The sequence below is a fragment of the Pseudophryne corroboree genome, chromosome 7, assembly GCF_028390025.1.
Source record: "Pseudophryne corroboree isolate aPseCor3 chromosome 7, aPseCor3.hap2, whole genome shotgun sequence".
NCBI classification, from domain to species: Eukaryota; Metazoa; Chordata; class Amphibia; order Anura; family Myobatrachidae; genus Pseudophryne; species Pseudophryne corroboree.
The window spans coordinates 107,707,724-107,723,562 of NC_086450.1; the positions used below are offsets into that span (position 1 = coordinate 107,707,724).

Genomic DNA, 15,839 nt, shown 5'->3' on the forward strand with positions numbered 1-15,839 from the left:
TAATGTGACAGACTCTTATTTAAGGCAATCAGTGGCCTCAGAATCCGTCATTATCACAACAAGCTGCTCAGAGTCGCTCTACTGTGTGACTCAGAATAAGAGCAGACTAATCTCGCTGTGCTCTGCCACATGTGCCTGCCCATCGGTGTTGCCCATACGGCATGCTGATTTGCTAGAGGCAGACCATTGATACATCAGTATCAATCCATCAATGGTTCCGATGTAACATCTTTCTTTCAATTCCCATGCCTACTTTGTGTTTGTCTGAAGTTTTGGCTTTTTTCACAGGAACAACTTATTACAGGTTTGTACTGTACTATAGCATTATTTTTAGGACAATGTTATTCATACTGACCAAGCATTAGAGCTATTTGAATGGCAATGCTGCTTTCAGCAAAAATTTATTTTATATGTTCTGTTCATGTCAACATAATGGGCCTCTTGCAAGTCTGAAGTCATTCGCGTGTGAACTGCAAATATAAAATTCATCCCGGGAAAATAAAGCACTTTGCTACCTAAGCAAAGTTGGACTCACATGTGAGATGCAAACAACTGTGTTTCATTTAGGACGTATTTTAGTTTTGCAATTAGTCGCAGGTTGCAAAAAGATGCCACTACCAGCACTAGATTTTTCCAGTTAGCAGGAAAATCCGCATGGTAGAGTCCTCCCACCACAGAGCCCAGGTCCATAACTAGGGTAGTGCAGACAGTGCTCAGCACACAGCGCATATGCCCTGTTAGTGGAGAACCGTCGGCATCCACCTACAATGGTCTGTGTGCCACTACCGTCAGTTGCAGCACTACCCACTCTAATGTATGGAGCATTGCGCCCAGCTCCTTTTATACTTGGTGCAACGTACATACATTACAGCAGGCAGCGCTGCAGGTGCCTGCTTGTGTCCTCTGCCCTCTCCCATCTCCCCCGCCCTGGCTCTCCGAGTGTCTCTTTGGAGCTGATGTCCCCTACAAGGCTTTCAAAAGGGAAGGCACATGAGCCGCATGATGTGAGGAGTCAGATGACACTCTTACCATCATTCCGGAGGTGCCAACCAGCTCTTACTACCTGCTGCAGCCTGCTCCTGAGAAAGAAAAAGGTATGCAGTACAGAAAAAATGGATGGGAAAGAAAAGAGCATTTAGAGGGAGAGGGTAAAGCTTTGTCGGGAGAGGAAAGAGTGTTAGAGGGAGAGGGCAAAAAAGATGAGGAATACATCAGAAACATAGGAATGGACATAAGTAAAGGAGATAGAGGATCTTAGGCATCAGAAGAAAGACAGGCATGGTCAGAACCTCTGGAAAGAGCAGAGAGAGTACAGAGGACTGACAAAAGAGAGGAAGGGAAGAGAGAGTAAGAGAAGAAAAGGTTGGCAGAAAAATAATTTACCATCTATCGAGCCTCAGAGTTCCTGGGCTGGCAGCAGTATACCTCCTCCCTCATCTTATGACAGTCCCTTTTGTCTGGTGCTTAGTCCTCACACATTAGTTTTATTGATCACATGGCTCAAACATTTAAACCTGCAAGATTTTTAGTCATTAGATAGAAAGAACAGAGACTTTATGTGTGTGTATGTATGTAGCTATGCCCTCCATGATGTTAGCCACACACCCCTGTGCAGACACCCTAACAGTACTGGTAATGCTTCCATATCACTAAGGGGCACTACTGTGCAGTGTAATGTGAATAATGGATACTACTATGTGGTGCAATAAATAACGGATACTACTGTGTGGTGTAATGTGACTAACGGACATTACTGTGCTGTGGAATGTGAATAATAGACACTACTGTGTGGTATACTGTGAGTAACAGATAGTACTGTGCAGTGTACTGTGAGTACCGGACACTGCTGTGCGGTGTAATGTGAATAATGAACACTACTGTGAGGTGTAATGTGAATAATGGACACTGCTGTGCGCCATAATGTGAGTAATGGACACTAACGTGCGGTGTAATGTGAATAATGGACACTACTGTGTGGCGTAATGTGAATAACAGACACTACTGTGCAGTGTAATGTGAATAACGGAAACTACTGTGTGGTGTAATGTGAATAACAGACACTACTGTGCAGTGTAATGTGAATAACGGACACTACTGTGCAGTGTAATGTGAATAACGGACACTACTGTGCAGTGTAATGTGAATAACGGAAACTACTGTGCAGTGTAATGTGAATAACAGACACTACTGTGCGGTGTAATGTGAATAACAGACACTACTGTGCGGTGTAATGTGAATAACGGAAACTACTGTGTGGTGTAATGTGAATAACAGACACTACTGTGTGGTGTAATGTGAATAACAGACACTACTGTGTGGTGTAATGTGAATAACAGACACTACTGTGCGGTGTAATGTGAATAACGGACACTACTGTGCGGTGTAATATGAATAACGGAAACTACTCTGTGGTGTAATGTGAATAACAGACACTACTGTGTGGTGTAATGTGAATAACAGACACTACTGTGTGGTGTAATGTGAATAACAGACACTACTGTGTGGTGTAATGTGAATAACAGACACTACTGTGCGGTGTAATGTGAATAACGGACACTACTGTGCGGTGTAATGTGAATAACGGAAACTACTGTGTGGTGTAATGTGAATAACAGACACTACTGTGTGGTGTAATGTGAATAACGGACACTACTGTGTGGTGTAATGTGAATAACAGACACTACTGTATGGTGTAATGTGAATAACGGACACTACTGTGTGGTGTAATGTGAATAACGGACACTACTGTGTGGTGTAATGTGAATAACGGACACTACTGTGTGGTGTAATGTGAATAACAGACACTACTGTGTGGTGTAATGTGAATAACAGACACTTCTGTGTGGTGTAATGTGAATAACAGACACTACTGTGTGGTGTAATGTGAATAACGGACACTTCTGTGTGGTGTAATGTGAGTAACGGAAACTACTGTGTGGTGTAATGTGAATAATGGACACTACTGTGCGGTGTAATGTGAATAATGGACACTAGTGTGCGGTGTAATGTGAAGTGATACTTTTCCTGTGAGGCCTTTATTTTGACGCGTACCTTCGGTGTGAACTATCCCTATTTAAAATATGGGGGGAGGGTTACCAATGCTCTGGCACAGGACACCAAAATACCTAGTTACGGTTCTCGCAGTGTCAAACCAGCCCTTGGCAAGTCTGCACAGGGCTGTATAGGTCGATGGGGCCTGCAAAAAAAAAAAAAATGCGGACCACCCCTCTAGCAATAACCACAATAACCAGACCCGTGCTGATTGTGCTAGGGCCCTCCCACTTACTTGTAGCAGTGTTGCAAATAAAATAAAAGTGTATTCTTCTTGCTGGCTAACCATAGGTTCCAGCAAACACTGATGCCCAAATGTTATGGCTTCAAGGCCTGGCCACAAATACCAGCATACCTTGGCATCCTGGCTCCACTGGGACCTGTAGCATCCCCAATCTTGGCTTGCAAAAATACCCACTTCGAACAATGCAAGACTTGTTCCATGAGGAGTTGCAATGCGAATGATAGTCACCAAAGCTGTCTTTGCTCTGATTGGTCACAGTGTGAGAAAGACACTCTGATTGGACAGAACCCCACCTGGATGGATTACTTCTTACCAAGTTGAGTGCCAGGACAGTTGCCTCAAATTGAGGCGGTCTCGGTGAAATCTGAAAAGTTGTAAGATATGATCATAGATACTATAAAAGCATACAGTCCAACCTCCCTTATTTGTCATGGTCAAGTAATTTGGGGATTGCAATTTTACAAGAATTACGTTTAGTAAACATTTGGTTAAAAAGGAAGGAATATAGAAATTATCGATATACCTGCATTTTTAATTTCCTAAAAATGATCATAGATTGAAAGATGCATGCTCATAAAACTCAATGAATATCAGGCAGTTCTCATGGGACAGTAGACCAGTGTCCAGGATCCTGGAGAAGTGGACGGTTCAGGGTTTTTTTAATGCGATTTGGAGTGAATAGCATCTTCATGGCCTTGCAACTTGCTGCTCAGTGACACAAATCTCACCAATGAGCAGCAGGGGGTGGGGCAATGATGACATCATTCATAGTTGCACCACTCACCTTAATGTCACCCTGGGAAAAGGAAACCGTCAGCAAGAATGGAAAAATTGGAATAGTGCCCGCACCACACATTTTCTCATTACAATCTGTATACCCTATTCCACTAATTACAAGTAAAAGAAAGCCTTGAGGTGTCACACACACCTCTAACAGGGGTGTAGACTGCAACTGCATCGGAGTGATAAGCAATGAAATCCTTCTAACTCAGTGAAAAGTTGTGTGATACAAAGAAGTAGGGGGCCGTTATTAACTTTCCAATTTATACTAATTATGTTGCTGGGGTGTTGGAAACAGCATTCGGGATAGAGTCATTAGTACAGTACATTGGGCCTGATTTGAATTCATACGCAAATCCCATGGGTTCCGCAAAAATCTGATGGTTGTAGGTCGGCGCACGGGCAAATCCTGTTCTGTGCATGTGCAGAATAGGTCTTGTGATATCACTCGCAGACCCTTCTTATCCGCAGCATGCTGCAGTGGTTGGGGGACAGAGAGGGGCAGCACTCGGCACAGTTCTTCAAAACGGGGGGTGTCAGCAGGGCCGGTTCTAGACCTTGTGGCGCTCAGGGCGAAAGTTTCCTTTGCCCCCCCCCCCCCCCCCCCGGACAGGTAAAACAGAGTTAGTGCGCGGCTTCATAGGGAAGGGGCGTGCCCACATTTATGCCCCCTGTAGTTATGACCCCAGTAGAACTGCCCCCTGTAGCTGTGCCCCCTGTAGTTGTGCCCCCTGTAGTTGTGCCCTCTGTAGCTTTGCCCCCTGTAGCTTTGCCCCCTAGTAGCGCCGCTTACAAACACAAAACAAAACCCACACAGTACTCACCAGCCCCGCTCCTGCTTCCCAACCGCTGCTGCTCCATCTCTGGCCGCCCACTCCTCGGATCTATGGGAGAGACATCAAGACGTCTCTCCCATAGCACCGCACAGACACTAGATGTCAATTATGACCTCTAGCGTCTGACAGTGGCGCCAGCTGCAGTGGGTGCCCACACTGCCCATGGCGCCTGCTGCAGCTGGGGAGCGGGGTGTGGGTGGGCGCCGGGCGCCTGCGGGGTGACTGTGGCCACGCTCGCTGGCCGCAGCGCCCCGGGTGCCTGCCCTGCTTGCCCGTGCCTAGAAACGCTCCTGGGTGTCAGCCCTGTTTTGTAGGCATGATGTGCCCAAGGTCTGTGTTGTTGGATGCAGACTTCCTGGACCTGGCTGTCCGGATCCGACGGCCAGTCTGAGTAAGTTTTATCTTACGCAGATTAACCATGGTTTGCTACCATCGCGAGTCACGAGTCCAGTGCTGAGTCCTCAGACGCAGCACTAGGCTCTCGCATATGCTGGAAGAAGGTGTCTATCTCCTGCAGGCGCCTCCTGCTGCATTTGGCATTTCCTTTGTACAGAATTGTACAGCCGATTCCCTGCAGCGGTGCAATTCTCTACAATTCGGAATCAGGCCCACTGTGTGAAACTGCAAAGTCTGTAGAACTCAGCCTTCTAGATAATTTGATTACACCAGAGTGGCTGCAGTACAAATTCCATTACTGTTTCTCTGCAACAACAGACAAAGCAAATGCCATGTTAAACAGAGATGGTACTAAAAAATGTATAACAAATATACAGGGGCAGTCATCAATAGCAATTCCTCCAGAACCCAAATCCCCATGGAAAGGACATAGAAGAGGAAGAACAGCTTTTACCAACAGAAGAAGCAGGCCTCCCCAGTGACTTGTAAACTACGAAGGCTGCAAGAGATCTGTACATCAGAAATAGAGAATTCTCACACACTAAGGGGGGATATTTACAAAAGGTCACTCTTCATAGATTTTTAACTGTCTAAAACCAATGAAAATCAATGTTGCTTTTCTGGGGCTAAAACACTTGTGTACTAATAATCTGTACATGTACGGATAGTACATGTGTGCTATAGCCCCTGAAACGCAATATTGATTTAGATTGAGATCCATCACATTAAAATCGATAAAAATCAATAAAAATTAACCTTTAGCAAATATACCCCTAAGTGATTACAATGGGCACAAAGTGAAGGCATTGAGAAGTTCTGCATCAATGCTCCACATTTCATTCACTGATTGACTGATTGTTGAGTAAATCAAATCTAATCTGCAATTGTACTCAAATAAACATTTTACTTCATTTTACAGTGACACTGTTGAGCACTTAACTGGTTAATTTGTTCACCAAAAACAGCTAAGAAATTGTCGATTCTGTTTTCAATTACGTTTAAAACATATTTTAAAACTGTACATTTAAATAATTTAAGAAAAAACAACAAATCCCTAGGGTTGTCTTGCAAGCCGCCCCAGCACGCCCGTGCTATAGACCCCCATTATAAAAAAACAAAATGCCCCTGTTGTCATTATATGCCCCTTCCCCAGTGTTAATCCATCGCTGGTGTGCGTAGGTCTCCACTGCAGAACTACTATATATGCATGCACATAATTTACAGACCAAAAATGCATTAATTGTGATCATGCAATATGTAAGAAGTCGCTCAGTATATGGACTCACCTGATTTCCACCCATGCCATGACAGTTGAATATCCCTACTTTTTCATTCTCCTTGCGACCCATATTATCCAAACATTGGTTAGTTTCCACATTTCTTATCTAAAAGGTAAAAAGGCACTTAGTTACACCTCTGAGTTACAGCAAATAATGGAGTGTGACGAGCAGATTTTTTTCTTAGGTGTTAATGGAAAGTGCTCTGCTACAAAAAGTTCTTCTGAACAAATCATTTTTGAATATCTGGAACCAAAACACTAAATACAAAATGTTTTATGTCTGCAGTGCTTTAGGATAATGTGCATAGAGTGCTACCTCTTTAGGGCCAGATTAAGGGCCACATGAGCCCAGGGCTGAAAATGTTCAAGGGCCTGTACTGAGAAGGGGAGGAGCTGAGACCAGTGATGTATGGGTGTGGCCAGTGCCATGTGGGTGTGTGCACTCCCTACACTACTAGCCTCACCGTCTTCCTAAATACATAAAAATAGAATAATTATGAGTTACAGCTAACTGTGTGGCCAGCTGGGTGGCTGATGATTGTCTTGCTGCCATGATTATGAGCCTATTTTTTATGTAGATTCTTGGGACTGTAGATTCCCCTCCCCCCCATTGTTAAGGTGGCCATATGCTTAGTGGGTAATGGATAAGGGAATAGTCATCATTTCAGAGTATTTACTTACCAAGGCACAATAAATATATATACTAGATATGTAAGTGATGCAGGAGCGTAACTCCCAGAGGCAATGCAGACACCTGCCTCCGGACTCCAAGCTCTCAGGGGGCATCTGCATGTACAGCAGCACCCAGCACCTGTGTGGTTCATAGCATGATCCAAGTGTGACTGCTGCTCTTTCAATGGAACTCACTGCTGCTACAGAGTTTACTGTCTCTGTCCCAGGATCCCTGCTAACACCTGCAATAGGGGACAGGACTGCTCCCGCATACACATGGTACCGCTCTGCCTGCGCTGCAGCAAGAGACAGTGCACCCGCCGCTGCTGCTGGACCATAAAATGGGACCGGCCGGTGAACGCTGATTCTGCCCTGACACTGTCACACAGCTTAGCTGGAGGGCCGCCAATTCAGCGTGGGCCCCAGTCCCTGTAGACCAGCTGAGAGCACTATCTACAGTATATAATTAACTAAGCCATGTGTGTTTGTTTACACACACACACACACACACACACACACACACACACACACACATATTACAAACACGCATAAACACACCATATTTGTTTTCCCTCTTATTTTTTTAGAGGGGTGCCCCAAACTCTAACTTGCATCCGGGCTACCGGTGTGAACTTACGCCCCTGAAGTGTTTGGCGATGTATTATTCACATATCTCTAGTATAATGTATAGTGTACCAATTCTGAATATAATGTACCCAGATTGCTAAAAAAACAACAACATATAATAGATGTAAAGATAGTTATACAAAATACTAATGTCCTACCAGTCCTCCCTACACTCACGATGGTGCATGATATGGCCCTGTGGAAATATTTTGTAGTTACTGGGAAATGGATGGACTAATCAGCATGCGCTGGGGCCTAGAGGCTGACCAATCAGTATGTGGGACTGGCACACACCTGTCCCCCTGTCAGACGCATGCCTCTGACTGGGTTTCAGATGCAGCAGGATATGTGACATGTCGTCACTTCACTCAAGAATTCGCACAGTGGAAATATTTAGTAAGTCCTGCGGAACACATGGGACTGACGGACTGTCACCGCGGGCTTGTTTTATTACCGCCAGCCACATTAATAAGACTAACATCTGGGTACCATCCGCAGCAAGTGGCACAAATGAAATCAAATTAATTGTCATAGCTCTAGACTAGTCTTATTATGTTGTTACATTATGCTGGACATTTCCAATTAGGGCTTAAACATTCAATATATAATAAAATTGGAGGGCTGCCATGCATTTTACATCCCCTAATTCTGCCCCTGGTAAAAGTGTAGCCCCAGTAAGATTGTATCATGATTAGACGTGGAGGCGTCCCCAGATAAGACTTTTAGAAGGCGTATCTACTGCGGTTACTGGAGAGCTGGCACAACAATGCGCTGTGATGGTAATGACTAGCAGCAGCAATATGCAGCCACTCCTGGCTTACTGACTGCATACTGACCCCTCTAGCCTATTGTATGTACAACATTGGTTGCAGCTACAGTATATTACTCTATACTATATGAGGTTGTGTCAGGCTATTCACAACAGCTGTATTTTGTAGCTTGCCTTTGTTTTGTATTTGTATGTAAGTCTCTTTTATGTGAGACCTGTAACTTTTGCATTTGATACTACCACTGTCAAGCCTCATTTCTGCACTATCACAGTTCATGGTGTATATGTTAACACTTGTCACTTTTTCTGTGCACTTACACACAAATGGTAGCATTGCGCATCAGGACGCAACTGGAGATGATCCTATGTATGTAAATGTGCTTTTTTATGTGTACCTTGAGGCGCAAATGCGTCCAGCTCTGCATGTGCCTATATTCTAGGAATCACTATTACTGCGCTCTATGGTTGCCAAATACAAGTTTCAACTATTTCTTTGAAGCAAAATGTTATCACCAATAAAACTGTCCACGATATAGGAGTTAATTGGTGATCTCACAGTGCTCTGAACCTATATCTATGTGCTAATCACTGGGTACCATTATAGTTCCATTTATATATAATTTGCCCAATTTATGGAGCACAATAGTCATAGATTACATGAGGTGCCTAAAGGTAGCACATCATACTTTTTTTTTTATTTCCTATTTCCTTGTCCTAAATTTTCTTCCTCCATTTATATGTTGTCCTCTTCCTCCTTTTTTTCTGCCCAACTCCCTGATCTCTTTTCCCTATCCATCCTTTATCTCCCTCTTGCTCTCTCCCCCTTCTCCACCCCTTTTTGTCTCTCTCCACATTTTCTTATTTCTCACCTCGTCTCTCAGTCACACGCTCTCCCAATATTAAGTTTTCACATCTCTACCACTTTCATCACGTCTGGCGGTACTGGCAGTCAGCCCTTTCCAATAGGTCCAGGCTTTATGGTCTTATTTCCCTCCCACTTACCATTCCCTCTGTACTAATAGGGATGTGTGTAAATATTGAGGGGAACATTGTAGCTGCAACCCCTCTAAGTGCCCCTGAACATAAAGCTATATCTACATCCAGTAGCGAATCTTGCTAAGGGCAAGCAGGATTTTTGCCGAGGGCGCCGCCGCTGTGGCAAGATCCGCTACAGGTGCCGCCTGGTACTGTTTAGATGCCCGGTACTGTGCGGTGCGTGATTACGTCATCGCGCACCGCACTGCATTGTGGGAGCAGCACATAGACTCTAGAGGTCATAATTGACCTCTAGTGTCTATGCGGTGCTATGGGAGAGATGTCATGATGTCTCTCCCATAGATCCGAGGAGCGGCGCCGGCGGCCGGAGATGGAGGGCAGCAGCGGTTGGGAAGCAGAAGCGGGGATTGTAAGTATTAATTAATTATTATTATTTTTTTCTACTCTACAGAGGGCAATACTACTGGGGACACTGCTACAGGGGGCACAGTACTGGGGGCAATACTATTGTGGGCACAGCTACAGGGGGCATAACTGACCACGTCCCTTCTCCACGAAGCCACGCCCCTATTTTTCACCCGGGGCGCTGTAAGGTCTAGATTCGGCCCTGTCTACTTCTATTACCCTGGGCACATTTATATAAAGTATACATTTGTGGTTACCATCCCTTTAACTCTTTTTCACCATCCAAAGCTCTTTTGAAGTCATAGAGACCTGTTTTCCTTCTGTGAATACTTCCAATCTATATTCCTAGAACTGTCAATACATGTATAAAATACACATGCAATTTCTTGAGGAAATACTAAATCACATCCTCTACCAGCGACCTCTGTTACTAAATTAGGAACAACATTCAACATAATTAAACACCAGGAGCCTTGTTTGTGAAAGAAGCCGTGATGTTTGAGCTAGCACAAATTAGTTTGCAAGTGCTGTTCATTATCTATGATTGTGAAAGCTTCAAATAGTCTCACATACACAGTTTGGCAACTTCATGGGGTAAATCAAGTATTCAAAGATATTTTAAAATCTTGGGTAAACATTACATGCTAACAGCCTTCAAGGCAATAACATTTTAACTTGTATAACTTGCACACAGAACATATATACTATGTGGGTTATTCAAAGTTGGTTGCAAATTTTGCTATCGTAGCAAAATCTGCAACCAATGAAATGACATGCTAGGGGCCGCCCCGCATGTGTGGCGCCGCCCTGCGATGTAATTGCAATTGCATCAAATAGAGGGTAACCCCTGCCTGCGCAGCATGGCTGCCTATGCAGGTCGTCAGGTGCCCTGTTTCCTATGGCAGGAAACGCAGGCGCCGTCATCGGGCCACCACAAAAACGGCTATGACACGTCCGCATTTCTTGCTCTACTCCCCACCAACGCTGAATCGCTGCCCCCGATGCCCATCGTCATCCTTCCGGGATGTTATTGCATAATGCTGGCCCGCGAGTGCGCAGATAGCAAAAAGACGGTCTTCAGAGCGATCGCAGCCATTGCAATCAGCTCTGAATAGGGCCCTATATGCAGTCATTCAAAGGCAGTATTCTTTTTGCCAATTTCATTTCATAGTGACGCACGGCGATTGCTCCTGTGTGTCCTGATTTGTCTATAACCTCTGTTCCCACTAAATTTGTTTCCTTTACAAAATTAATTATTGCATAAAAAAGTTGGTATTAGCTTAGAGTAATATATTCATAACCTGTCCATTGTTGCAGCTCATCAGGGAGCAAGTGACAGCAAAATAGTCTACACAATGTGTTACTGTCTAGAGCAGGGGCATCACTGGGGTCAGTGACACCCACTGCGCTGAACAGCCCCACCACGCCTCGAAGGGGTGTGCGACCAAAGCGGGGGTGTGAGCTCCCAGAGAGTGGCGTGGCTTCAGGACCGACCCTGTATTCATCACTCCAGGGGCATGCCCAGCATTCCTGGAGCTGCTAGGCTTTCCCAAGAGACTCATCTGCCTGCACCGCTGGCTGTTCTTCAGTGACAGGAGCAGAGCGCTGCAGATAATGACACATTGTACCACCCGGCTCCCTGCCACAGAGAAGGAGATGGCCTCCTATAGGGTTAATGGTCCCGTTCCCCGCTGACAGGACACTGAGCTCCTGAGAGAACTATGCGCAAGCCCCACCACGCGAGCGTACATTCCCGCAGCACGCCGCCACCCCTAACAGAGCCAAAAGAATGAAGAGTGGTGAGTACTAAGCCGGCGTCCTGGTTAGCAGGGCGCCAGCCATTATGGCGGCACAAGGGCACAGAGACGCACGGCATCTCAACGGGGCGGAATGCGTCTCCGGACAGTACACAGCTGCATCTCAGTACACTGTACACAGACTGGCAAACACAGCCTTAAAACGGTTCTGCTACATTTTAAGCACAAAAACAACCTCAGCCAGTATAAAAAAAAGCGGGAAGACCGTGCGCCATTGAAGGGCGGGGCTTCACTATGAGAGGATCCAGCCGCTCACCAGCGCCATTTTCCCTCTGCAGTGGGACGTTGACTGACAGGGATGCGCAGCTCCTCCAGGTGTGACTCCAAATTACCTCAGCAGTACCAGGGAGTCATAGCAGGGGGGGAGCATCTATAAACATCCTAGTGATATTTGGTGGGCCCCCTTCTTTTAAAGTAAAGCATTCATTACCTTGAAACCAGAAATAAAGACACGGAGACTTGAATTTTGGCAGAAAAATTGCTAGCTATTTATTTGTCCCTATCCAATAGCATACCTGTAATAGAGAATTAATTAAGATGCCGATCCAGCCGGCATATGGTGGCAGCAAAAAGAACGGCTCAATTAACCTAACTTAACCTTAAATTACTAAACATTCGAACCGATCCTAAATTTACTAAAGCTATCACAAACCGGTAATAGGTGACAACTTAACCCCCACAGTGACTACCCACCGCTCCTGGGTGCCCTGCCGCTGCCTTCCCGGACGGGTGGTCAAGCGGCCAATAAGTCGATGGAGGTGAGTGCACCTAAACCACACCAAACTGTAAAACACTACAGTTTACCATACAAATACAAAACTGCCGTTCTTTTCCGCCAATAAATAGCCAACGATAAAACCAGCCAACAACTTAACGCCAAGGCACCACGTGCCAGAATTTCTGACCACCGGGGCGGGAGGGTGGGAAAGCAAATCACCACAAAAGAGATCTAAGATGGCCTCACCTTCCCTATATATAACAAACCCTCCCCTTAAAAAAGGCTGTACTTTTCCTCACAGCTAGGTCCACCCCTCACCAGATGTTTAACTCTTTCCTTTCCTATGCAGTCAATTCTCTCTCCTAAACATCCTAGTGATATTTGGTGGGCCCCCTTCTTTTAAAGTAAAGCATTCATTACCTTGAAACCAGAAATAAAGACACGGAGACTTGAATTTTGGCAGAAAAATTGCTAGCTATTTATTTGTCCCTATCCAATAGCATACCTGTAATAGAGAATTAATTAAGATGCCGATCCAGCCGGCATATGGTGGCAGCAAAAAGAACGGCTCAATTAACCTAACTTAACCTTAAATTACTAAACATTCGAACCGATCCTAAATTTACTAAAGCTATCACAAACCGGTAATAGGTGACAACTCAACCCCCACAGTGACTACCCACCGCTCCTGGGTGCCCTGCCGCTGCCTTCCCGGACGGGTGGTCAAGCGGCCAATAAGTCGATGGAGGTGAGTGCACCTAAACCACACCAAACTGTAAAACACTACAGTTTACCATACAAATACAAAACTGCCGTTCTTTTCCGCCAACAGCGAAAGACTCATCCCCAAAGTCTTCGCACCGCCACCATAAACCTACCCTAACTCCTGCAAAACAAAACCCAGATCCTCCAGAAAAAACATCATCCCCTCATTGGATAGATGTACTCCATCAGGCCGGAAAAGGTGGCTGTCTCTGAACCAAATCCTAGGGTGGCGAACCACCCTCCATCCGTGGGACAGCACCCACTTCACCACCGCCCCGTTCACCTTTTCCGGGCCTCGTCAATCTGGCGCCCATCCGCCACACCCCTCCAACACAACCTTGGCACCATCATTGAAAAAACCAACACACAATTGGTCCATGCTGCGGCCACACTTGCCAGATCCTGTATCATGGCCCACCGCAGGTCCAAGGATGTCCTCTTCCCCAGGTCGTTGCCACCTAGATGGACAACCAATACCCTAGGGACTCCATGCTTGCTGGCCTGACTAACTAGCCTACTCTTCAGCTCGCTCCACATCATCCCTCGCCAGCCAAGCCACCTGACACCCTGTGCTCCAGGCAACGCCTGAGCCCCCTCCGAGGCCACAAACTTGGCTGCCCAGTATACATAAGAGTGGCCAACCACCCAAATAGCCAAATTGTCTTCAAACCAACCTGAAGGGGAAAAGAGGGGTAAAATTGATTACTAAAAGGCTTTATTAATTGCTTTCACCTGAAGGATCTGCCAAAAGAAAAAACTTTAGCTCTCGCTATTGCAGCAGTCACGGCCTAGCCGATCTGCACCATGCTTCGTTGCCAATTTGAAGCGAACATAGACACACAAAGGGGAAGTTCAAATAAAAACAAACGAAATTAAAACAGGGGAGGTGGGGTGGGGGGGGGGGTATAAAAATGGGAAACACATGTAATAACTCAGCTGGAGGTGAAAGCGTAAAGACCTGCTGAGGGACTCTGATTAGAACAGATTAGCCGAATTGTGGATTAGAATTCAGTCCGTCAAGTCAGGCAAAAAATCGCAAAATAACTCCAGACCCCCGCTGCCGACTCATGCCAGCAACGACGAGTAGCTAATCCCTGAGTAGGATAAAAAGGGGGAAACACCAACAGACGCACAATACCATAACTCACAGAACTGTAACAACATAATAGAAATGCAAATAAACAAAGCACCGAGCGCAATCCGACCTCTCATGCAACGGGGCGAATATATCGTCTGTAACTTGACGACTTCCATCGCCCCACCGCCTGGATTTCAGTTCTGGACAAACCCGCCGCCGCTGCCGACGTCGCAGCGCCTATTCGGAAGGAATGGCTACCGAACTCAGTGGGTGGGAGGCCCAAGCTCGCCAAACAATGGCTCAGCATCCAACGAAACTGGTACTTCGTCAACGGCCGTCCGTCATAGTGCAATAGCCATGACCCCCTCCTCACGGGTCGCACCGCCACATATTGCACAGCTAGACCTACTGGGCAAACGCTCTCCTCCTGCGCCGGAACCAAAGTGACCCAGCGACCTCTCCCCACTTGGTCCGTCTTAGAGCGCTGCAATCTGCACAGCAAGGACCTCTCACCCACTACCACGTCTTCGACCAGCATGCGCGAATCCGCTCTCTTGGAAGGCGCTACCAACTCCGAAACCCTAAAGGCCCCGTGGTAAGCCATTGAGAACGCCAAACTGAACAAAAGCGTCTCAAACCTGGACGACGCGACTTGCCCCACCGCCACGATGACGGCCGGCAACAAAGCCGCATCGATGGGCCGCCTCCTATCCGGTGGCGTCGGCGCTACTCGCGCCCACCCTTTCATTGCCTTCCGCAGAACCTCGCTTTTTGTCACATCTGGGACACCCCGCAGCTTACAGAAAAACGAGATCCCAGCCAAGTACCGGGATACCACCGCTCGGGACCTACCCGAAACATACAGCTGCCAAATAAAAGAAAACATCAGCCGATGCCTGCTCTTACCTTGATGCTGACGACCTTTGACAAACTCCTCCCACTCGCTCCAAGCTTGTCCGTAAGCCCTGAGCGTGGCTGGCGCGACTGACCGCAACGCTAGACCCTCTAGTCCGGCCGGATCACCTGCCAAACATAACCGGGACAGTGAAAACCTTGCTCCTCGGCCTCGGATGCCAACACCCAAAACCTCTCCCACTGTCCTCGCGACAAAGCGTCGGCAATCCCATTCTCCAAACCGGGCACATGCTGTGCGCGGAACCACAGGTTCCTACGCAAGCATGTCAAAAGCAATTGCCCGAGCACTCGCAGAACCACCAACGACTTTGCCCTCTGGTTATTAATCGCATGCACCACGCCCAGATTATCGCATCTAAACAATATGCTGCGATTAGCCAGCCTATCGCCCCAGACCTCCAACGCCACCATAATGGGAAAAAGCTCCAGAGGCACCAGATCTTTAGTTAGACCCTCGCTATGCCATTTTGCCGGCCAGGCTGCCGCGCACC

The 15,839-nt window shown here is 46.5% G+C and overlaps 1 protein-coding gene across 8 annotated transcripts in view; it reads right to left on the reverse strand.

Moving 5' to 3' along the window:
• Window positions 1-15,839, reverse strand: part of GALNT13 (polypeptide N-acetylgalactosaminyltransferase 13) — a 770,323-nt gene that overhangs the window by 188,102 nt on the left and 566,382 nt on the right. For all 8 annotated transcript variants that reach the window (XM_063933521.1, XM_063933520.1, XM_063933523.1 and 5 more), the window contains exon 9: window positions 6,594-6,692. In XM_063933521.1, coding sequence (XP_063789591.1) covers window positions 6,594-6,692 — 99 coding nt within the window. The remainder of the gene's footprint in view (window positions 1-6,593; window positions 6,693-15,839) is intronic.